The 23,803-nt window shown below is 38.0% G+C and overlaps 1 protein-coding gene across 3 annotated transcripts in view; it reads left to right on the plus strand.

Annotated features, from left to right (window-relative positions):
- HNRNPR (heterogeneous nuclear ribonucleoprotein R) overlaps nucleotides 1-23,803 on the plus strand; it is a 40,472-nt gene that overhangs the window by 6,366 nt on the left and 10,303 nt on the right. For 2 of the 3 annotated variants that reach the window (XM_030875324.3, XM_030875303.3), the window contains 5 exons: nucleotides 44-151; nucleotides 2,980-3,093; nucleotides 15,348-15,524; nucleotides 17,117-17,252; nucleotides 18,701-18,906. In XM_030875324.3, the coding sequence (XP_030731184.1) occupies nucleotides 71-151; nucleotides 2,980-3,093; nucleotides 15,348-15,524; nucleotides 17,117-17,252; nucleotides 18,701-18,906 (714 nt within the window). In that variant the 5' untranslated portion in view covers nucleotides 44-70. The remainder of the gene's footprint in view (nucleotides 1-43; nucleotides 152-2,979; nucleotides 3,094-15,347; nucleotides 15,525-17,116; nucleotides 17,253-18,700; nucleotides 18,907-23,803) is intronic. The other variant, XM_060309769.2, reaches the window with a different exon arrangement.

The raw sequence follows: 23,803 nt of genomic DNA on the forward strand, positions 1-23,803 counted from the left end.
ATTCCTGGTGATTCTTTTTCATTGAATTACTTGGCTGTTCTAGAACAAAAGTGCATTTTTATGTGGAGTTATGAAGACCTACAGGCAAAGGGAGAAACAGGGGAGCAAGGTGCAAGAGTCTACAAAGGGACCCGATGAAGCAAAGATCAAGGTAAAGCTTGACTTGGATAGTTGCAATGAAATTAAATTTAATTGTGAGATCAAATGCTTCTTTTCATGTTTCCTAGAAGCAGTTTTTTTTCTTTTGCGGTACGCGAGCCTCTCACTGTTGTGGCCTCTCCCCTTGCGGAGCACAGGCTCCGGACGCGGAGGCTCAGTGGCCATGGCTCACAGGCCTAGCCGCTCCGTGGCATGTGGGATCTTCCCGGACCGGGACACGAACCCGTGTCCCCTGCATCGGCAGGCGGACTCTCAACCACTGCGCCACCAGGGAAGCCCTAGAAACAGTTTTTACTGCACGTAAAAAAAAAAAGAAAAAGAAAAACTAGTGTTTGGAAATGAGATGATTTAGGGAAAATTACATAAGAAGAATTTTAGGGGCAGACATTTAATTGTATGTTTGGTGAAAATTCCTAAACATACTCTCCCTTATTCCTTGTTCTTTTGGCTATGAATGACATATTTATTGATACTTCCAATAATAGTTTTCTAGATTGATTCAATCATGTCTCTTCAGTTTCTTTCCAAGTATTTTGTCTTTTCCCTTGCTGAAGAGGTGGTTTTTTGGTTGTTTTTTTTTACCGGTACGCGGGCCTCTCACTGCTGTGGCCTCTCCCTGCTGTGGCCTCTCCCGTTGCGGAGTACAGGCTCCAGATGCGCAGGCCCAGCAGCCATGGCTCACGGGCCCAGCCGCTCCGCGGCATGTGAGGTCTCCGCGGCATGTGGGGTCTTCCCGGACTGGGGCACCAACCCGTGTCCCCTGCATTGGCAGGCGGACTCTCAACCACTGCGCCATCAGGGAAGCCCTGAAGAGGTGTTTTAATAACTGCTTTCCTCCTTCTCAGTTTTTATTTACTTCAGTTTCTTTGTTTGTAAACTGGGAACAGTAATAGTACCTACCTCATGAAGTGTGAAGGTTAAAGGAATTAAGATACTCAAAGTGCTTAGAGTAATGCCTGGAATGTAGCGAGAACAGTGTAACTATGAGCCATTATTATTATTACTATTAGTCTTTTGATAAACTGAAAGGTGAATATAGGGCTTTTAGTAAAAGAATTAAATGGCTATTGATGTTTTGCTGCAGTGATAGACTTTTGAGTTTGAAATAGTTAATTTATTTAATGTTGAAGTTTGTCCAATTTTACGTTTTAGACAAGAAATATAGTTTTTATCATGTAACTAGCTTATATAAAGCTCCTTTGTACCTTTTTTCCCTCATCTGTAAAATGGCACAATCCCATTCTTTTTTTTTTTGCGGTATGTGGGCCTCTCACTGTTGTGGCCTCTCCCGTTGCGGAGCACAGGCTCCGGATGCGCAGGCTTAGTGGCCATGGCTCATGGGCCCAGCCGCTCCGCGGCATGTGGGATCTTCCCGGACCGGGTCATGAACCCGTGTCCCCTGCATCGGCAGGCGGACTCTCAATCGCTGCGCCACCAGGGAAGCCCCACAATCCCATTCTTATATCTTTTAACTAATAGATGAAAACTCTATTTGCTGTAATGGTTGTTTTTTAAAAACTTATTGCTGTTCACTGGATAGATCTGTATGATTTCCCTAAAGCTGGCTATTTGCTCTTGAGAAGGTGCATATTATATATGTAATATGTGTATATTACATATTACACAAGTAATGTATAATATGTAATATGTTTTGTGTGTATTCTATATTACATGTATTTCTGTGGTTAAAATAGTCAAAGGTAGAAGAATGGAGAGTCTAAGGTAACTGGAATCCCGGGGTTCCTCCAGAGATATTTTTGAAAACTATTGAACTTGGTGATGTCTGAAGTCTCTTGCTGCTCTGACATGCTGTGATTTTAAAAACCTGAAGTGTAAAATTCTCCTTTCTAGGTAGATTCCATTTCTTTTTTTCCATGTGTCTTTGTTCTGTAGGCCTTTCATATGAACACAAACCCTTAAGGGCAAGGACATTATCTTCTTTTCTATGATTCCTCTTAATACCTAATATAATGTTGTGAGGAAGGTTGGAAATCAGGAAACATAGTTTGTTTTTTGAAACCTGAGAGTATATTCATTTGGTAATTGCCAGATGTTTTGAGTCTGTGCTGTATGAGAAATGGTCTGGTTTTTTTGGAGCTTATGGTATAGTAGGAGTACAAAACAACAGGATTAAACAAAATAAAGGTTAAATTATTTGAGTACAGTAGAAAGAGTAGGATGATGTGAGAAATAGTAAATTAGAGAAGTTGCATAAAAGAGCTAGGACTTCTGCTTTTTTTAAGGATAGAGAACTTTGTTAGTTGTATTATGAATTTATTATTGTCAGTATGATACGGACTCTCAAATCACTTTGATATCCTTTAATGCCAGCATCCTCACTGGAATTAATACACCCTTTCCACAATGTTCTTGAAAGGGGATAGAGAACATTTCATTTGAAAAGAGTCACTGGATGTAAGTATGCTACGTAAAGGGAGCAAATAAGGAAAAATTCTGGTTGACATAGAGGGGGTGCAAAATGAGGAATACTGTGGTACATAAGTATGAATAGGTAGCCTGGGGTCAGCTTATGTCGAAGTTTTAGTAATCCTTTCCCCTTTTTTCTGTTCTCATAACAAAAAAGTGATGTGTGCTTGGAGACTTAACTTGCCTGCAACTCTTTCCATTAAATGTATGGAAAGGAGAAGTAAAGGTCAACACGTGTGAGAGGAACCAGTGTGAACTTCGTGATTTTTTTCCCCTAACTGAAATACATAACCTAAGATGTTAGGGTACCTTTTGGAAAAGATTTATATTTTGATTTGTGTGTGTATGATATTTAATATTCAACTATAAATAATTATGTATAATTATCTTTAGGCCTTGCTTGAGAGGACTGGTTATACCCTGGATGTAACCACAGGACAGAGGAAGTATGGTGGTCCTCCACCAGACAGTGTGTACTCTGGCATGCAACCTGGAATTGGAACAGAAGTAAGTGTTCTTCAGCTGTTCGCTGAAATCTTTCCAGTTTGTAAATAATTCTACCTATTGTATGATGGGGGAAAAATTGATTTTTTTCAAAGAGCTATTATTATTTTTTTGGATATCCATCTGTATTTTGCTGCCATCATAAGTAGGGATAATCATGTGACTGGTATATACCCAAACACTTTGTAAAGGAATGTAGAGTTTTTGGAACTGGCTACTAAAACTATGCAACTAACAACACACCATTTTAGGTCCTTGGGGTGAGGTTATTAAGGAGAAACAGTTGCTTTATTCTGTTTTATGTCAGGAATTTTGAATGGTGCTTGTCCTCCCTCCTTGACCCTCCCCTTCATCACATAGAAGATACTCAGTGTTCACAGAGAGATTTATTGAAGGGAGTGGGTTGCACAAGGGAAGGGATGTAGAATCAGATAAAAGGTTGAGCACATTGGTCTATACTTGAACAAAGAAGGAATCCGTCCTCCATCTGTGTTTTCATGAAGGTCTCTTCATATACCTTTGTGCTATAGCCTATTCTAATCCTTTAAAGGGAAAAAACTGTGTGCCAGAAGGTAAGCCCTGTTACTGCACGGACCTTTTCTGTTTGGTGCCTAGCGTAGTGCCAGGAGTATAGTAGGCACACAGTATTTGACAAATAATTGGTTATGCTTTTTTTCTTTGAGTACTGTAATCCAGACTTCGTAACTTAAAATTTAAACTAGGTTAAATGATAATCTTACAGGATTTTCTTTAAAACAAAGTGATGGCAGTAGCTTCCTTAGGTGACGATGTCAGTTAAAATATTTAGGTGGTATTGTTATGTATCTCCTACTTATATTAGAATTCTAAGAAATCTTAAAACTTTACTTAAACGTTGTCAATGGCACCCTTCTAAAAGCTGAAACTTAACTTTTCAGGTAGCCAGAAGCAAAGATTATTATTTCTGGTTTGTGAATCGATAAATAAAGACATCACCATTTAACATAACACTTTAGATGCATATCAGAGCTAATTCTAATTATGTTCTCTGTATGTAGGATGTTTTCTGTATGTAGGATGTTTTCTGTATGTAAATGTTTACAGTTATTGGTCTTTGTTCCCTGAACTTCTTTTATACGTTATTACAATTAATGTTCTGTTTCTTAATATTTAACATTATTAAAAGGGCTCTAAGCATTTTTGTTTTTTGTGATACCTGTATCAGCTACATATGTTTGTTTTGAGTCTCAAAAAATTACTTAATGCTATATAATTATTGATAGAGTTGGGATTGGGACTCTAAACCATCTACATTCCTTACAGAAGAAAGTGTCATTGAAACAATATACAAGTGAATGATATCTTTAGCCTTTCACTCACTTTTGTCCTCTCATGAATTCCCCTCCACCATCCTTTATCTTTAATGTTCTATTTATGTTGTGACCCTTTAAAATCTACATTTATATTTTATTTTTAAGCAGTATGGAAATATAGTTCAGCTTTCTTACAGGGACTCCTACACCATATGTATTTTTTTCTAATGGTTTTAAATTTTGTTCCTGGCATCAGGATTTTTTTTTTCCCTTACCTTAAGCCCTCATACAAAATGAATAAAAATGGAATTGATGCTTTGCCCTTTTTCTTGTTCTTGAGGCAGCTTGAAACACTTCCAAGAGGAGAATACATTTTGAAAAAGTTATCTGTAGTATACCATGTGATATCCTTATCAATTATTGCTACATTTTCTTAGTTTTGTTTCTTTGACTAATTATAAAATCCTTAGGAGTAAAAATTGTATCATATGGTTCTGTTCTTCACAATGTCGAATATAGCCTGGTGTAAAATTAGTTGGTTGTATCTATCTCATAATTATAGAAATAAACTTTTTTTATTAGATTGGTTTCATTAATGAGCTCTTTAATGGAAACTTGTTTTATCTTTGCTTTATGTAGATAAAGAAAGAGTTTGCTAGTACTTTAAGATTTCACTGGAAGTATTTGAACAATTTAATAGAGTAAACTTTTGAGTATCCAATTAGAAACAAATAGTATGCTAATTGTAAAATATGTATACATTCTCTTATATTGCACTCTCTCTTTAGCAGAAAGGTGCGTTTTTCTCTATGTTAGATATCATTACATACAGCAGATATGGTTGCAGCAAAAATCCCTATATGAGATCACCAGCCTAAGCCACTCTTGTCAAGCAGTTTGTTGCAATAAGAGTGCAGTGTAAAAGTTTGGATTTCTCCCTTAAGTTTAGATTTCATGAGATTTGGCCTATATGTTTTGAAAATTAAATTTTTTAACATACTGGGTTGATGATAGGTTTGGTACATAATTGGTTTTAATTGGTGTCATATTGATGCTCTAAGGTTTGGGTTTTTGTTCTTTTATGGTTCATTACAGTTACTAAAAATTATTATTAGCTCGCTCTTTTAATGTTTTATTTTATTTATTTATTTTTATTTTTGGCTGCGTCGGGTCTTCGTTGTGGCACTCGGGCTCTTCGTTGCAGTGTGCGGGCTTCTCTCTAGTTGTGGCATGTGGGTTTTCTGTCTCTAGTTGTGGTGAGAGGGCTCCAGAGTGTGTGGACTCTGTAGTTTGCGGCACTTGGGCTCTCTAGTTGAGGTGTGCGGGCTTAGTTGCTCCACAGCATGTGAGATCTTAGTTTCCCGACCAGGTATCTAACCCACGTCCCCTGCATTGGAAGGTGGATTCTTAACTACCGGACCACCAGGGAAGTCTCCCAAAATTATTATTAGCTCTTGACTGAGGAAGTTGAAATTAGGGTCAGTACATGAGACTGGCATTATTGAAATTAAGCTATGAGAAGACTACGAGGTTTTATCTTTGGATAAAATCTACTGTAAAGGGCTTCCCTGGTGGTTCATTGGTTAAGAATCTGCCTGCTAGTGCAGGGGACACAGGTTCAAGCCCTGGTCCGGGAAGATTCCACATGCCGTGGAGCAACTCTAGAGCCCAAGAGCCACAACTACGGAAGCCCGCGTGCCTAGAGCCCGTGTTCCGCAACAAGAGAAGCCACCACAATAAGCCCGCACACCGCAATGAAGAGTAGCCCCTGCTCACCACAACTAAAGAAAGCCCAAGCACAGCAACGAAGACCCAATGCAGCCATAAATAAATAAATAAAAATCTACTGTAAATTAACCCTATAAGTGAGTACTCATTAATGGACATAGTTGCTAAGCATTGACCTTGAGATGAGAAATACACAAGAATGTTAAGTATCAATTTTTTTTTTTTGATAAGTATCAATTTTGAAATGCGTTTTTTTGTGTGTGTGTGCCTTGGCTCTCAGACTTAGTCTGGTTAAAGTATCTTTGTATCCTTTTTTTTCCCTTTTTCTTCCAGTTTTATTGAGAAATACTTGACATACAGCACTATATAAACTTAAGGTGTACAGCATAATGGTTTCACTTACATACATCATGAAATGATGACCACACTAAGTTTAGTGGGTGTCCATCATTTCATAAAATTAAAGAAATAGAAAAAAATAATGATTTTTCCTTGTGATGAGAAGTCTTAGGATTTACTCTCTTAGCAACTTTCTTATATAACATACAGCCGTGCTAATTATATTATGTTGTACATTGTACACCTAGTACTTTTGTACCTTTTGACTACCTTCATCTAGTTCATCCTCTCCTCAACCCTGCCTCTGGTAGCCACAGATTAATCTCTTTTTCTATGAGTTTGTTTTTGAAGTACAGTTGACTTTCAACACTATGTTAGTTCCAGGTGCACAACACAGTAATTTGATATTTCTGTAGTTTCAAAATGATTACCATGATAAGTCTAGTTACCATGTGTCACAGTATCTTTGTATTCTTCAGCTGGTATTGTAAAACTGTTTTAATTTGTTTCCATTGACAAATGTAATCTCTGTGGAGATCATATCTATGTAATAAACTCTTGTTTAAAGAGCATAGCACTGATGATCTGTGGAGGAATTCAAAGGAAATGGTAGATTGGGATCTAACTCTTTGGTGTATTAGCTAGTTGAAGTGTTAAAGAACCAGTGTATTTAACAGACCTGTAAGTATATGACTTTGTAGCATCTGACTTGAATTACATATAAAGAAAAGCTGCTGTGTTTGCAAAATAGTGAATAGGAGCTGGATAAGGGAACAACCCTAGTAGATAATCAAAAGACACTGTGGAGGGACTTCTCTGGTGGTCCAGTTATAAAGAATCCGCCTTCCAATGCAGGGGACGCGGGTTCGATCCCTTTTTGGGGAACTAAGATCCCACATTCAGTGGGGCAGCTAAGCCCGCACGCCTCAGCTACAGAGCACGAGTGCCGCAAACTACAGAGTCCACGTACCCTGGAGCCTGTGTGCCACAACAAAGAGCCCGCGCCGCAACGAAAGATCCCATACCCCTCAACGAAGACTCCCCGCGTGCTACAACTAGGACCCTACGCAGCTCCCCCCCCCAAAAAAAAAAAAGACACTGTTGAGCTGTCTGGTTACTTCTGTTGATTCCTTCCAGAGTCTCAGAGGGCTTCCTCTATTACTGTTGAAGTAATGAGTGGATAGATAATAGACAACCAAAACTTTCAAAGCCTTAATGCCTAGTGAGTAAAGGAAGAACTGTTGTTAGGGTATTCGCTAGATTCTGTTCGTCCTGGAGGGGGAGGATTAACCTGCACATGATTGAGTGGTTACTCTGAACAGCTCATATGGAGCCAGAATGGCTCAACAAGTTAATAAAAGGAAAACATTTATGTTACATTTTAGTTAATTAAAAATTGAGCTTAAAAACAGTGATCTTAGTTTTTGAATACTATTTATTTTCAGCCTTTTTAAGTTCTTTTAATGTCCTAAGTTAAATTGATCTTGAAATGAGACCATCTCCTATTTCTCAAACAAATCAGTATTTTTGGCATGTTTCTTCATGGACCTCAGTGATTATAATATTGGGCACTTAGTTAACCATAGGTTTGTGGATGTTTCTTTTATTTACTTATATTTTTAATTTTAATTTTTTGTTTTGTTTTGGCCGTGCCACGGGGCATGTGGGATCTTAGTTCCCCAACCAGGGATCAAACCCATGCCCCCTGCAGTAAAAGCATGGAGTCCTAACCACTGGACCACCAGGGGATTCCCTGATGTTTCTTTTAAAATAGAGCAGTATTCTTATGGAAAAGCTATAAGTTGGACTTCTAACATTCAAATGATAATTTAGAGTATGAGGAGCTTGCTGTTACGAATTCTTTCTGTAAGGTAATCATTAAATTGCTTTTCCTGAAAATACAGATTTTTTTCATTTTAGATATGCTTAATGAAGCAAACCTGAATGGTTCTAAAAATATAGACGTGTTATGAAAGAAGTATAATAATCTGACACTTAGCTTCCTCACTTAGGTGTGTTCAACTATTTTTTTTTTTTAATTTATTTTTGGCTGCGCTGGGTCTTTGTTGCTGCCCACAGGCTTTCCCTAGTTGGGGTGAGCGGGGGCTAATCTTTGTTGCGGTGCGTGGGCTTCTTATTGCGGTGGCTTCTCTTGTTGCGGAGCGTGGGCTCTAGGCACACGGGCTTCAGTAGTTGTGGCTCACGGGATCTAGAGCGCAGGCTCAGTAGTTGTGGCGCACTGGCTTAGTTGCTCCGCGGCACGTGGGATCTTCCTGGACCAGGGCTCGAACCCATGTCTCCTGCATCGGGAGGTGGATTCTTAACCACTGCGCCACCAGGGAAGCCCCTCAACTGTATTTTCATAGTGCCACTGCATGTGCTTTCTTTGCTTTTGCCTGTATTTGTAATGGGTAGGGAGAAAATACGGATCGTGGATGATGTAATAATGAGGCACAACTGCATTATGTTAATAGAAACAATATAAAGCAAAATTTTCTTCCCAGAACAGTTTTAAAATACTCAAATACAGATATTCTCAAATTTAAAAATATTCAAACCAGGCTAGGCCTAGTGTGGCCAGAGAACCTAGCCACACCAAAAAATACATTTCAGAATTAATACCAGTTACTCTTGTGTATTTTTTGTTTCAGGATACCTTTTATCAGTAGCTTTTTTTTTTTTTTTAAAGTGCTGTGCCCTGTTAATGCTGATTTATAGAGTTGATAATGTTGTAGGGTGATATGGCTGAAGCTAGTGAGAAGTGGTCAGATTCTGGATAATTTGAAAGCATATCTAACAGGATTTATTGATGAGTTGGATATGGAGATATGAGAGAAAGGAACCAAAGATGACTTTAAGACTCATGACCTGAGCGGCTGGAAGGATGGAATTGCCATTTGTTGAAATGAGGAAGGCTATAGAGAAGAGCAAATTAGCGGGATTGAAAGATAGTAGTTCAGTTCTGGACATGTTATGAGTTAGATGTCTCTTAGACATCCAGATGGAGCTGTTGAGTGAGCAGTTGCTTATATCATGGAGTTCATAGGAGAATTTTGGCTGGAGATTATAAATGTGGGAGGCATAAGCATCTAGATGGGTTTTTAAATATATATTTATTTATTTATTTATTTATTTATTTTTGGCTGCCTTGGGTCTTAGTTGTGGCGTGCAGGCTTCTCTCTAGTTGTGGCGTGCAGGCGCCAGACTGTGTGGGCTCTGTAATTCTGGCACGCAGGCTCTCTAGTTATGGCACACAGGCTCTAGAGCGTGCGGGCTCAGTAGTTGCAGCATGGGCTTAGTTGCCCTGCGGCATGTGGAATCTTAGTTCCCCAACCAGGGATCGAGCCTGCATCCCCTGTATTGGAAGGCGGATTCTTAACCACTGGACCACCAGGGAAGTCTCTAGATGGTATTTTAAAACCGTGAGTTTGGGTGTGTCACCAAGGAAGTGTGTGTAGCTAGAGAAAAGGTCTAAGATCTGATTCCTGCAGTCCTTCAACATTTAGAGTTTGGGGAGACAAGGAGGAACTAGCAAAGGGGACTGAGAAGAAAGAGCCAATGAGGTAAGAAAAACCAGGAGTGGGGTGTCCCAGAAGTCAAGTGAAGAAAGTTTTCACAGAAGAAGGAATGGTTAATTATATCAAACTTCCCAAGTAAGATGAAGACTAAGAATTGACATTTGATTGTGACAGCATTGATGGCATTAATGACTTTGACTGGAATGGTGGTAAAAGCCAGATTTGCAGAAGATTCAAGAGACTAAGGAGATGAGAAATTTGAGGCAGCAAGTATATATGGCTCTTTTGAGCAATTTTGCTACAAAGGGTAGCAGAGAAACGGGGCAATAGCTAGAAGGTGTTATAATCAAGGTATATTCTTTATTTTTTATTTATTTTTTTTGCGGTACGCGGGCCTCTCACTGTTGTGGCCTCTCCTGTTGCGGAGCACAGGCTCCGGACGCATAGGCTCAGCGGCCATGGCTCACAGGCCCAGCCACTCCGCGGCATGTGGGAACTTCCCGGACCGGGGCACGAACCCGTGTCCCCTGCATCGGCAGGCGGACTCTCAACCACTGCGCCACCAGGGAAGCCCCTATTTTTTATTTTAATTTAAATTTTAAGGGAGAAATTATAACATACTGTGTGCTGATAGGAATGATCCATGTATAAAGGGAGAAATTGATGATAAAATTGTTGCCGGACCAAGTGTCCTTGAGTAAGAAAGAAAGGATGGGATCTAGTGCGTAAGTTACAGTATGAGGTAGATGTTCATTTGTATATTCATTCAAAGATGAGCAGCTGTTGTGTCCCTGGCAGTGTTCAGTGCTGGGAATAAAATGAGGATCAAGATGTGGGCTCTCTGCTCACATGGAAATTGAACCCTCTTGCTGATGTTATTCCCAGATAAGGATCTTGAGACTCGCTGATTGAGAAACTTGCTCAAGGTAAATAAAATGTAGATTTGAATCCCACATAACTAAAAACTCACTGTTTCTCAAATTCTCCCTACCTTTAAGCTATCACCCTACTACACCAAGCCACCATCATCCCTTGCCGTATTAAGCTGACTGGTCAGCCTGTTTTTCCATACAGTCCACTTTCTATCCAGCTGCCAGAATATTCCTTTTCTTTCTTTTTCTTTTTTTAAAATTAATTAATTTTATTTTTGGCTGCGTTGGGTCTTGGTTGCTGTGCGTGGGCTTTTCTCTGGTTGTGGCGAACGGGGGCTACTCTTCGTTGCAGTGCGTGGGCTTCTCATTGCGGTGGCTTCTCTTGCTGTGGAGCACGGGCTCTAGGTGTGCGGGCTTCAGTAGTTGTGGCTCGTGGGCTCTAGAGCGCAGGCTCAGTAGTTGTGGTGCACAGGCTTTGTTGCTCCTCGGCATGTGGGATCTTCCCCGACCAGGGCTCGAACCCATGTCCCCTGCATTAGCAGGCGAGTTCTTAACCACTGCGCCACCAGAGGCCCCAGAATATTCCTTTTAGAACATAAGTAATACCTAGTTATTTGTCTGCTCAAATCCTCTGTCTTCCTAAGAAATAAAACTCAAACGTCTAACCATGGTTTAACTTAATCTGGCTCCTGTTCTCTCTTTCCCATCACTGTCTCCTGTGTGGACATTTTATTTTAATTTTTTAAAATAAATATTTATTTATTTGGTTGCACCAGGTCTTAGTTGCAGCTGGTGGGCTCCGTAGGTGTGGCATGCAAACTCTTAGTTGTGGCATGCATGTGGGATCTAGTTCCCTGACCAGGGGTCAAACCTGGACCCCCTACATTGGGAGCGCAGAGTCTTACCCAGTGCGCCACCAGGGAAGTCCCAGATCTTTTATTTTAATCACTGACCTATTTGTTGTTCTTCAGATAATGTCAGTTGTACTCCCCATCTTTTTGTACTTGTTCCATCACCTTGGAATGCTCTTTCCTCAGATTTTTACTTAATTTTCTCTCTTAGGTCTCAGTTCAAATTCACCTTTTCAGGGAGGCCCTTCTATTAAAATACAGCCTCTTCTTCCTTTATCCCTTTTCTTTGCTTTTTAAAAAAAATATTTGTTTATTTGGCTGCGCCAGGTCTTAGTTGGGGCTCGCAGGACTTTTTTTTTTTTTTTTTAGTTGCGGCATGTGGGATCTTTTAGTTGTGGCATGCAAACTCTTAGTTGCTACATGCATGTGAGATCTAGTTCCCTGACCAGGGATTGAACCCGGGCCCCCTGCATTGGGAATATGGAGTCTTAGCCACTGGGCCATCAGGGAAGTCCCCCTTTTCTTTGCTTTTATTTTTTTAATTTTTTAAAAATAAATTTATTTTATTTATTTTTGGCTGCGTTGGGTCTTCATTGCTGTGTGTGGGCTTTCTCTAGTTTTGGCGGGTGGGGGCTACTCTTCATTGCGGTGTGCAGGCTTCTCATTGCGGTGGCTTCTCTTGTAGTGGAGCGTGGGCCCAAGGCGCGTGGGCTTCAATAGTTGTGGCATGCGGGCTCAGTAGTTGTGGTGCACGGGCTTAGTTGCTCTGTGGCATATGGGATCTTCCCAGACCAGGGCTCGAGCCCATGTCCCCTGCATTGGCAGGCAGATTCTTAACCACTGCACCACCAGGGAAGTCCTTTTGCTTTTATTTTACTTAGCCTTTAACATCTCCTGAAATCATATTGTTTATCTTTAAAAATTTTTCTTGTCAGTAGAATATAAGCTTCATTAATGCCTAGACCTGTCTGGTGTTCACTCTTATCTCTAGAATGTAGAAAAATGCATGGCTTATGAGTCCATGTCTCGTGAAAGGTCTGGACAAGTTCTCTGAATAGGAAGGGAGCCAGTTATCTGTATAGGGTAGCATTATACATTGGAGCAACTTCAGCTTATATTTAAAAAATAAATTGGATATGGATGGGAATGGGAGGGATTAAAAATATCTGAGGTTTTTATGAGAGTATTATTTCCTCAGTCATCTTGGGGTGGAGGGGGAGAGCAGAAATTACGTTCTCCCAAGAGAAATGTGGGGAAAATCAGAGGAGCCAACTGACAAGGGTGGGTTTTAGTCATTTTGATTTTCGGATAAAGGAAACGTTTGTTATAAATATATTATACCTTTATTGTAAAATATTTAGAAAATATAATAAGGAGAATAAAATTAGAGTAGTTTTTTTCATGCATTGATAACAACTTTTAATATTCTGATACATAGTCATTCTTATCTATACATACATTTATAATCGAAAACCAGAAATTGGCATTGCTGAACTTACTGATGATTTGGGGTAAAATCAGGACTATCAGAGGAAATGTTTAATAGGTAGTTGGAGATATAGAATTAGGTCTCAGGATGTATGGGATGTATTGGGAGATGACTGTAGAGTTGTAGCCTTTGGGAATGGATATGATCCTTATGAGTGAAGAAAATACAGTGAATTATGGGAAATAGGGCCATAACTTTGGGAAACATGCAGATTATTATTAGATGGATAGACAAATCACCATGGAAAGGATAGAGGAGTAGTTAAAGATTAAGACCAGGTTAGTGGAGGATTCTGAAAGCTTAAGGGAAGAGAATTTTCAGAAGATAACATCACCAGTGTTAATGCTTGTTGAGAAGGCAAGGATGATGAGACTGAGGAAGGAAAGACTTCTGAATTTGGTCCTTAGAAGTCCATTAGTGACGTTAGGGCATACAGTTTAGTGATAGAAGAAGCAGCCAATTTTTAGAGAGTTAAAGAGAGCGTAGATGCAAGTACTTTTCAGAGTGAGCTTTTATTAGAAAGATGGTTCTGTAGGGATGTCACTCAGATGATGCCTGATGTCTTATTTATACTTCTCGTAGCTGCACAGTACTAAGCATACAGTAGATGTGTTGAAAAGAATAACTGCATGAGTGAAATAAAACAGATAGGGGCCATGTGTTCAAAGCATTTAAAAGTGAAAGGAAAGATACAGGCTAAAAAAGGGTTTTTTTGTTTGTATTTTGTTTTGTTATGGGAGATTTGGCATGTTTGAAGACGGAGGAACCACTGGGAAGGAGAGAATGCACTGAGCAAAATAGGACAGTTGAAGAGATGAAGATTTGCGATTATTTCCAGAAGAAGGTAGTGAGAAGAAATGGGCTTATTTATTAGGGTTAAGGAGCTAACCTTTTTTTGGAAAGGAGGTAAATTTCTGAGGTATAAAGGAAAGAAGTGAAAATAGATGTTGAGAAAGGTTTTTAAGACTGAGAGGAAAGAATGTTAGGAAACCAATGGCTTTTCAGGTGATCTCCTTAGAATGAGGTTTAGTGAACGGGGATTGGAGACTTCAAGGAAGTAGACAAATGAGAATAGCTGTCGTGTGAGAATTGTGCTAGAGATTTAGAAGAAGACGTCAAGTTTTACCAGGTAGCAGTGAAGGTGAATCTGATTATTTTGAAAAGGATTGTCTTAAGATAGCACAACTGTAGTAGAGCTTAATACCAGAAACTTAATCTCCAGTAATAATATTGGCATCTTTTGGATTGCTGTTATTATTACTTCATTCATCAGGTCATTTCAGAATATGAAATGCTGATGTCGATGAGTTTCACTAAAAAATTCATCTCATGCAAACACTAATATACTCTTTAAGACTTTGTGTGTGGATTGCAAATGTTTTAACATAAAAGATTATTTTCAATGTTGCTGACATGGTGGAAATTTGAAGAAAATTGTAGTCTGATATTAAATACTGAGAGGGTTTCTGATTGTTTGATTCTAATTTATCATTCTTATATAACTTAATCCTACTTACTATTTAATTCTAACTAAGCACACAAAATCTTCAAATGTTGAAAATTTTTTTCATACTTACTTAAAATGTAATATCCTGATAGAGAAAGGGATAGATTGAAGCACTGGAGTTTTTTTTTTTTAAGCCACACAGCATGTGGGATCTTAGTTCCCTGACCAGGGATTGAACCCGCGCCCCCTGCATTGGAAGGGCCGAGTCTTAACCACTGGACCACCAGGGAAGTACCAGCACTGGAGTTCTAAGTAGTAAAGAATTTGGAGTTGAGGAGAAAATATGAGGAAGACCTCATCAATCTTTTTGTTCAATTATTGTTTTTATAAAAATGCAGAGGTATTTCCATGAAGATTTATACATGCCTTTCTGTTTTTTGTGAGAAAAAAACAAATTATAAAAATTCAGAATTTAGAGTTACTACAAATTTTGCACACTTTTATTAATCATTTTCCATTTTTCAATATAGAATATTGTTCTTTGTTGATGCCCTGAAAGTCATTATAATAAAAACTAAGGTTAGCTTTGCAAGATTCAAATTGTCCCCATTTTTCCTTAACCATCTTTCTGTCCCCACCCCTTAAAAAAAAGGCAACTGGGCTTTGTGGCTCTAAAATCAAATGCTTACATTGGGATTCTAACACAGAGGTTTTATTTCAGGTCTTTGTAGGTAAAATACCAAGAGATTTATATGAGGATGAGTTGGTGCCCCTTTTTGAAAAGGCTGGTCCCATTTGGGATCTACGTCTTATGATGGATCCACTGTCTGGTCAGAACAGAGGGTATGCATTTATCACCTTCTGTGGAAAGGAAGCTGCACAGGAAGCTGTTAAACTGGTATGTGATAAGCAAATGCCCACTGTCTAGCAAGTCATTTGAGAGAAATACCTCAATTAAAAACATTTGCAGTTAACATTGTTTCACTTTCTTTAGTTTTTGCTTTGAAAGTTTTTATATTGACTGAGTTGGTATGTGACCGTTGGCTATTTTTTTCTGATTATAAAAGTAAAAAAGAAATGAAAGTACCCAAGAAATAAGGTGTTAGAGAAAGTCTCCCGTAATTCTAAGAAGTTATTTATTAGAGTGATTAGTATCTAAAGTTTCATTGAATATTTGGCTTCTGCAGGTCTCTCTTTTGATCTTAGACAAAAATGTCAGTTCTTGCTGTTAAACTTTAGGGTAGGATTCTTAAAGTGTGATGAAGTCTGGGATGGGTTCTCGGGAACATAACTGGGCAACAGTGACTTTTAGGACACAATTCAGGAAATGGCTATGAATCTCTTTTGTTTTTGTCATAGCCTAATCATACAGTTTATTTTCTAAGTATATTCTTGTTCTTTCCTATCTCTTTGTTTCCAAGCCCTCCAGTTCTCTCTGTCTTTAATCTTTCTCTCTTTTTCTACTGTTTTATAACCAATCTAGTAATTTCCTTTGTGTAGGGCCTTTTACCCTTTGTACTTATTCCAGAGTAGTAGTAGTAGTAGTAGTAGTATTAACAGTTATGCCAATTAAGTATATCTTTACTCCTATTCTGTTAAGATACAACCCTCTCAGTAACCCAAAATAGCAATATCGTTGTTCCTTGGCATATTCTTTTGCCAGACAGCTAAAGGCCTCACTTAGTCTAGTTCTAGTTCTTCTAGAATAGTAACCTCTTTCACCAAGGCTTTTGGTTTTATTAGTTGCCTCAAAATTAGTTTTACTTGTAGCTTGACCCAGATTTTCGTTTTTATTACGGACTTTTCCTTCCAGTTTGTTTATTCAGTACCGAGAAGTTTCAAAGCTTTATTTCCTTGTTTCTGACAACATATGGATGATTTTTTTAAAAAATTACATATCTTTTAGTAAACTAATAGGTAAGTAATGTTAAGCCATTAAAAAGCTAAAGTTTATCAAGGAAATCATCACCATAGCCATTTAAATGAAACATTTTTTATTCCTATCATTTCATAATTTTATAAGTATTGTGTTCGACATGTAGTTTCAGATGTTGGAATTCTATGTTTTATGTAAAATGTGAAATTCTTCTAAATTTCTTTACATTGATTAAACATAGCTGGTATTCCTTATATATTGTTATTTTGCCTGTGGCTTATCTATATCTGATTTCATCTCCAAGGGCAGATGAATGATCAGTCTCAGGTATTTTTTCTGAAATTCTCTGGGAGAAAATCTTCAGATAGATAATACTGAAATATGAGATCAGATCTTTTTAAAGATAAAGTGAATAGCAGTGAAGGTTAAAACTAAAACGAGAGGCTGTAACAGGTTTAAAAATACACATTTTATGTTACGGCAAGCATGAGGGAACTCCGTGAGTTCATGAGGCAGGGAGTATTTGACCTTAAATTGTTCAGTTTTTTAGCTTGAGATCAGTTGTTCTGAGTTTGGGGTGGTTGTGGGGTGTCTGGTTCTTTTCTTCCTTTCAGTGTGACAGCTATGAAATTCGCCCTGGTAAACACCTTGGAGTGTGCATTTCTGTGGCAAACAACAGGCTTTTTGTTGGATCAATTCCGAAGAATAAGACTAAAGAAAACATTCTGGAAGAATTCAGTAAAGTCACAGGTAAAACAAAAATGTATTTAGAAATTAGTTTTGGGAAATCTGTGGTACTATTTATAGGTGCAGAAAAACGAGGTGTATCTTAATCTAAGAATTCACATGTCTATTCAGTGTCTAAATTGCCTCCTTCTTCTTTTTAGTGGTTTGGACTAAGCAGCTTCCCTCGTAGCCTCAATTTCTTGGAATGTCCTCTTTACTTTGCCTTAATTGAACCCTAGCTTTTGACACAGTCTTTGCCCTATAGCTCAAGTGAAGGAAGGCTTTTTTCCCCCTTGACATTCAATGTGCTTTAGGGCTAAGGGGATGAGAGTTCTTAATCCTCCTTCTTCCTCTTACGTTGTCTAGATCAGATTTTTCCAAATTTCCAATTTTAAATCCATGGAAGTGATTGAAAAGAACATTTTATATCACAGATTTATATACACTTATATATAACTGAAACAAAATTTAACAAAATTATATTTTCGCTTACTGCATATGATTTAGTCTGACATTTCCTATTCCATTTCATTGTTTTAAATGCTAATGGAGATCCACTAATGCTAGCTGCATTTAAAAAAAAACTTTTAGACGATTACTTCTCCATCCCATATAAAAACCATTATTTCTTTACATTTTTGTCATCCAGACATATACTACAGATAAACAATCCTTTCTCCCTCCTTCAAACTGTCACCTGTTGCTCTTCTGGTTTCAGTCTTGCATTAATTGAAGATTTTTTCTGGTTCACAGTCTTTCTTTCTTCTGCCCGAAATTGACTTATTGTTAGTACTTTTAACATCTATGTGGATGAACCATCCAGTGCTGTAACCTCCTAGTTTTATGACTGCCTCATCTCTGGTCCTTCACTTCAGCTCTCCCACATCCAAATCACATTCTGGATCTTGCTGCTGGGAGTAAAATCTAAGCACTCTTCAGGATATGGATGGTATTTAAAAGTAGGGACCACCTAGAAAGAACATATATGGAAAGATGAGGGTACAGGACTAAGACCAGAGGTACACTGGTTTTAAGCAATTACTTTTATTCTTGGTAAAAATAGTAACTTTTAAAAAGTTAGATTCAAGGATGATTTTTGGTCATGATTAGTTGTTGAATGTTCTCTTGGATTTATATTATAATTTTGTTTTTAATTTCCTTGGTAGTATTTTCATAAATTTTAAGCTCACGTTATGTCAAACACTCTAAAACATTCTTGTATGTCAGAATACAGTAGTTGGACTTGTTTATGGCTGTACCTTCAGGATCCCTAAAATTAAAAGGGAACATAAAATACTGTCCCTAGCTCCATATCTAATAACGCTGATTTAATTGTCTACTAGGTAATTAGCAAATCATTTTGAGGCTTCTTCAGTTATGTTTTGCTCTTCGGCAAGTGGATTTAGGTCTGCCTAATCGCTAAATGTGTGGTGGATGCTTTTGGCTTATATATCTGGCTGTTGGTTTAACAGAGGGTTTGGTGGACGTTATTCTCTATCATCAACCCGATGACAAAAAGAAGAATCGGGGGTTCTGCTTCCTTGAGTATGAGGATCACAAGTCAGCAGCACAAGCCAGACGCCGGCTGATGAGTGGAAAAGTAAAAGTATGGGGAAATGTAGTTACGGTTGAATGGGCTGACCCTGTGGAAGAACCAGATCCAGAAGTCATGGCTAAGGTAAATGCAATTGCTTGGGTTGGGGGTGCGGTTGTCATTTAAATTTTTTACTCAGAATAATGCTCGAATATTTCAAATTTTACAGTAAATACAAATTGTAGCCCTTGATCTTAACTATTTAGACACCAAATTTAACAGTCTGTCTTGGTATCCAGCAATTTCCATTAACCATTCCTTTTTCTGCAGATTAAATGTGTAAAAGGAACTGAAATGAAATCCCTTCAATTAAGTGTTTAGTGCTAGGCACTATGAGAGATACAAAGGTAAAAAAGTTAAGAAAAGAAAAAAGACAAGGTCTTACTGAATAAAGAGAGAAGTAATGTTCTGGTGATTATGAGTTATAATCCTCATTGACCATACTGTGACTTTTATTACATGGCCATGAATTATATTTTATTGAGATTTATAGTTTACTTTCCTTTTTCTTTTTAAACTGCCTTCATTTTTAATTTTTTTATTTATTATTTATTTATTTATGGCTGTGTTGGGTGTTCATTTCTGTGCGAGGGCTTTCTCCAGTTGTGGCAAGCGGGGGCCACTCTTCATCGCGGTGCGCGGGTCTCTCACTATCGCAGCCTCTCTTGTTGTGGAGCACAGACTCCAGACGCACAGGCTCAGTAGTTGTGGCTCACGGGCCTAGTTGCTCTGCGGCACGTGGGATCCTCCCAGACCAGGGCTCGAACCCGTGTCCCTCGCATTAGCAGGCAGATTCTCAACCACTGCGCTACCAGGGAAGCCCCATGTTTCTTTTTTTAAAGCTTTTCTTCTCTTTTTTCTTTTTTTTTTTTTTTTTGCGGTACGCGGGCCTCTCATTGTTGTGGCCTCTCCCGTTGCGGAGCACAGGCTCCGGAAGCGCAGGCTCTGCGGCCATGGCTCACGGGCCCAGCCGCTCCGCAGCATGTGGGATCTTCCCGGACCGGGGCACGAACCCGTGTCCCCTGCATCGGCAGGCGGACTCTCAAACACTGCGCCACCAGGGAAGCCCCATTTTTCTTTTTTTAAAGCTTTTCTTTTTTAATGATCAAGCTCCCTTAGAGTATTGTCTCCATGAAGACAGGCAAAGGGTTATCACGTTTGCTGTTATACCGTAGTGGCAAAATATGCATGACAAGTCCTGTAGCGGGCCCTCACTTTCCTCCTAAGTCCTGTACTTGCATTGCCAGGATCTCTGCCTGGTAAAGGATGGTTCCAAGGGTTCTGGTTCTTAGACTTTCCTCTGGGAGACTCCTGGGGTTGAAGGGACACATCTGAAGTTGCATCTCTGCTGCTTTTAGTGAGTTTTCGAGTATTTTGGTGTATGTCTCTTTCCTTTTTGGAGGCAGCAACTCTATGGATGGTGATAAATGAGTGGTTGGATTATTCTGGACTGAGAAGTCTTTTCCTCAAGCTTTTTATTCCAGATTCTGAGGAGACAGTCCTCACTCTTGATTAGTTTGGAGGAGAGCCCTGGTTTATACTAGCATGGTAAAAGTTTTTGTAAGCAAAAGCATTTTTGGATTAAGCAAGGAAGATTCATTGAGAATGAACTGGAGAGACTCAGATGTGTCACTCACTCTTTTTCTCATATTCTGTGAGTAGATAGGTGTCAAGGAAAGGAACTGGGAATCTAAAGAGCCCTGATTTTTTATTTTTATTTATTACTAGCTTGATTTTAATTCCACTTGTTTCTTCACAAAGTCACAATTGTGACTTTGAGCAAACTTACTGAATTTGGATGTTATCTATTTTATTGGAGTTGGATAAATCTCTTTACAAGATCTCTTACAACTTTGAATCTACCTTGTGGAAACTGTAGCCTGTATTGCATTTCGTATAAAAACATTTTAAAAATAACTTACAGATTGAGAGGGGAATAACATCCCCCAGAATATCTAAAGTGTAGCTAGTAATTTGCTTATTCGACCCCTTTTCACATACCTCTGGTAACCTTTCAGATTGAAATTCATCTTAAATCTTTTTATAAGATTAGAAAAACCTCATGATTTTATTCTAGTAACTATTCTTCCTGGATCAAAAACAAGTTTCAGAATGAAAAGGAAGCCTCTATAAACTTGAACAATACCGATTTGAATAAACTTGATTGAATAATGCTCCTTTATTGTTTTCTGTTCCAGGGTTGGGCAAGGGGGAGTATACCCAATAGTGTAAAGCTTCTGCTGTTGATTCACTGTATCAGTGTTATCATTCATTGAAGATTTTTTTGCCAAGTTGGGTCATTTTTATAATCAACCGGAACCAAAGAGCCTAAATGTATCTTTCTTTTTTTTTAATTTTAATATTGGATTATAGTTTGATTTACAGTGTTATGTTAGTTTCAGGTGTACATAAATATATCTTTCTTAAAGGGACCTTTTTCCTACTGAATGTTTTAAACACAGTTTCAACTAGTAATTTTTATATAGGATGCTTTGGTTTCATCTCAGAAAAGAATAAAAGGTCCATGTTGAGTTTTAAAAAAAAACGTAAATAAACCAATTGGAGGCCTGTCTAATGTAGAAATCAGACTTCAGTATGACAACATTGAGAAAGACAAAGGGTGTAATGATAGAGGTGGAAAACTTTCCTCCCTTGAATTAATGTCTTCTCCCAAAATCCTTTTTACTCAGATAGCCATTTATCTGAGGCGACTTGTTCGGTAGGTGTGTTAATTTTTTTTTTTTTTGAATGAGTAATGTATTTCCTTAGTTCACAAATCAAAATTATACATAGAAATTCATCCTAAATCCTAAGTAGGAAGTCCTACTTCCACCTCTAGCCCCATCTACCATGTCCTCCTTGTCCCTTGCAGACATCCAGTGTTAATGGTCTCTGGTTTGTCCTTTTAGTGCTTCCTTGGACAAACACAGGCAAATATTAGTATATATTCTTTCCTTCCCTACTTTTTACACAAATGGTTACTGGTAGCTGTATTAATGATCTATGTTTGCTTTATTCACTGTCATATTTCATCTCATCTCATATATTTCAGCTCTAAGGAAATATACCGTTATTTTATGTACCTCTAAGAAATTATAAAATGCTGCCAATTAAACTATGACAAGTGCTTATCTGTCACATTGACTGTAAATTGGGTCCGTATTTGGAGGTATAAAAATGGGGAAAAAATCTTAGCAACAGTGTATCCTCACATTTTTTTCAAAGTAGCTCTTAGAGCTCTTCTTAATTTTTTGACTACACAATTTTCCGTTTTGTAGATGTACCATATACCATAGTATATTCAACCAGCTGGGCATTGGATGTTTCTAATCTTTTGTTATTATAGTACTCCAGTGAGTAAGCTTATATTGTTTCAGTTAATTCAAGTGCAAATATGTCTGTAGGATAGATTCTTGAGGGTAGAATTGTGGGCCAAAGGGTAAATGCATCTGTAATTATTAAGATACTGACCATATTCTCTGTAGGAGGTGTACTTGTATTCTGCTCCCCACCAGCAGAATATAACAGGCTGATGTTCCTCATCCTTGTCAAAAGAGGATAGGACCAAACTTCTGGGTTTTGCCAAATCTCATAACAAATGGTACCTCAAAGCTGTTATGATTTGCTTCTCTTTACTATGCATGCGTGAGTTTACGTTTTTTATACATTTAAGGACCATTTGTGTTTCTTTGTATGAACCATGTATTCATGAATTTTGCCTATCTTTCCATTCATTTTGTTTTTCTGTTGATCTTTTTCTTATTTTCTGGAGCTCTGATATGAAAGAGATTAACTCTATGATATAAGTTGTTTTTTGACTTTGCTTATGGTATTTTTCTACTGTGTAGAAGTCATTTCTTTTCAGTAGTTGAATTTTTCAGTCCTTCGTAGTTTATAGATTTTAAGTCACAAAGCCTTCTCCAAGGTCAGTGTTACATAAAGGAATTGCCTTTATTTTCTTCTAATGCTTTCAACATCCCCCCCCCTTTAAAATTTTTTATCTATTTGGACTTTATCCTGGTGTATAGTGTGAGGTATGGATCCAATTTTCATCTTTATTCAGATTAACACTACACTGATTAAATGATTTAAGCATTGAATTGATAGAGTTTGTTATGTCTAGTAGGGCTAGTCTCGAAATTTTATTCTTATTTTTTTCCTGGCTCTTCCTGCTTGTTTATTTTTTCATATGAACTTTAGAATCAACACATCCAGTTCTGGGGGGTAAAAACAAAAATTTGTTGTTTTAGGGGGTCTTAGGGACCATATTAAATTTGTAAATTACCGTGGTAATAAATATATTTTGGTTCCTTGAAGATCCTGTTCACAGTATTAGTTACTTTTAACGACATGGCAGGAGAAGGAACTGATAATTTATATAAATTGGTAACTAACAGAATCATTTTCTTGGTACTTTTCATACTTTCTATCATAGCACTTTTTTTTTTAATTGAAGTATAGTTGATTTACAATGTTTTGCCAGTCTGCTGTACAGCAGAGTGACTCGGTTATACACATATATACAATTTTTTGAATATTCTTTTGTATTATGGTTTATCACAGGGTATTGAATATAGTTCCCTGTGCTATACAGTAGGACCTTGTTTATCCATTCTAAATATAATAGTTTGCATCCACCGACCCCAAACTCCCAGTCCATCCCTCCCCCCGCCCCGCCCCCCGTCCCCAGCCCTTGGCAACCACAAGTCTGTTCTTCACGTCTGTATCACAGCACTTTTTTTTTTAACACTTCCATAAATTGCCATTTATTTTCTTTATAATCTTAACATTTTAGTAGATTTACAATACCATATTTTTGAACAGTTTTGTATACTTTTTTTAGCATTAATCTGTATACCATTTATCTTACTAAAAATAGTGTACAGAAATACAGTAGCACAGTATCATTAGCATCCAAGTTACAATATACTTTTTTTTTTTTTTACACACACACACTGTATTTTATTTTTACAAGAGATAA

This window comes from Globicephala melas, chromosome 1, assembly GCF_963455315.2.
Source record: "Globicephala melas chromosome 1, mGloMel1.2, whole genome shotgun sequence".
Classification (NCBI taxonomy): domain Eukaryota; kingdom Metazoa; phylum Chordata; class Mammalia; order Artiodactyla; family Delphinidae; genus Globicephala; species Globicephala melas.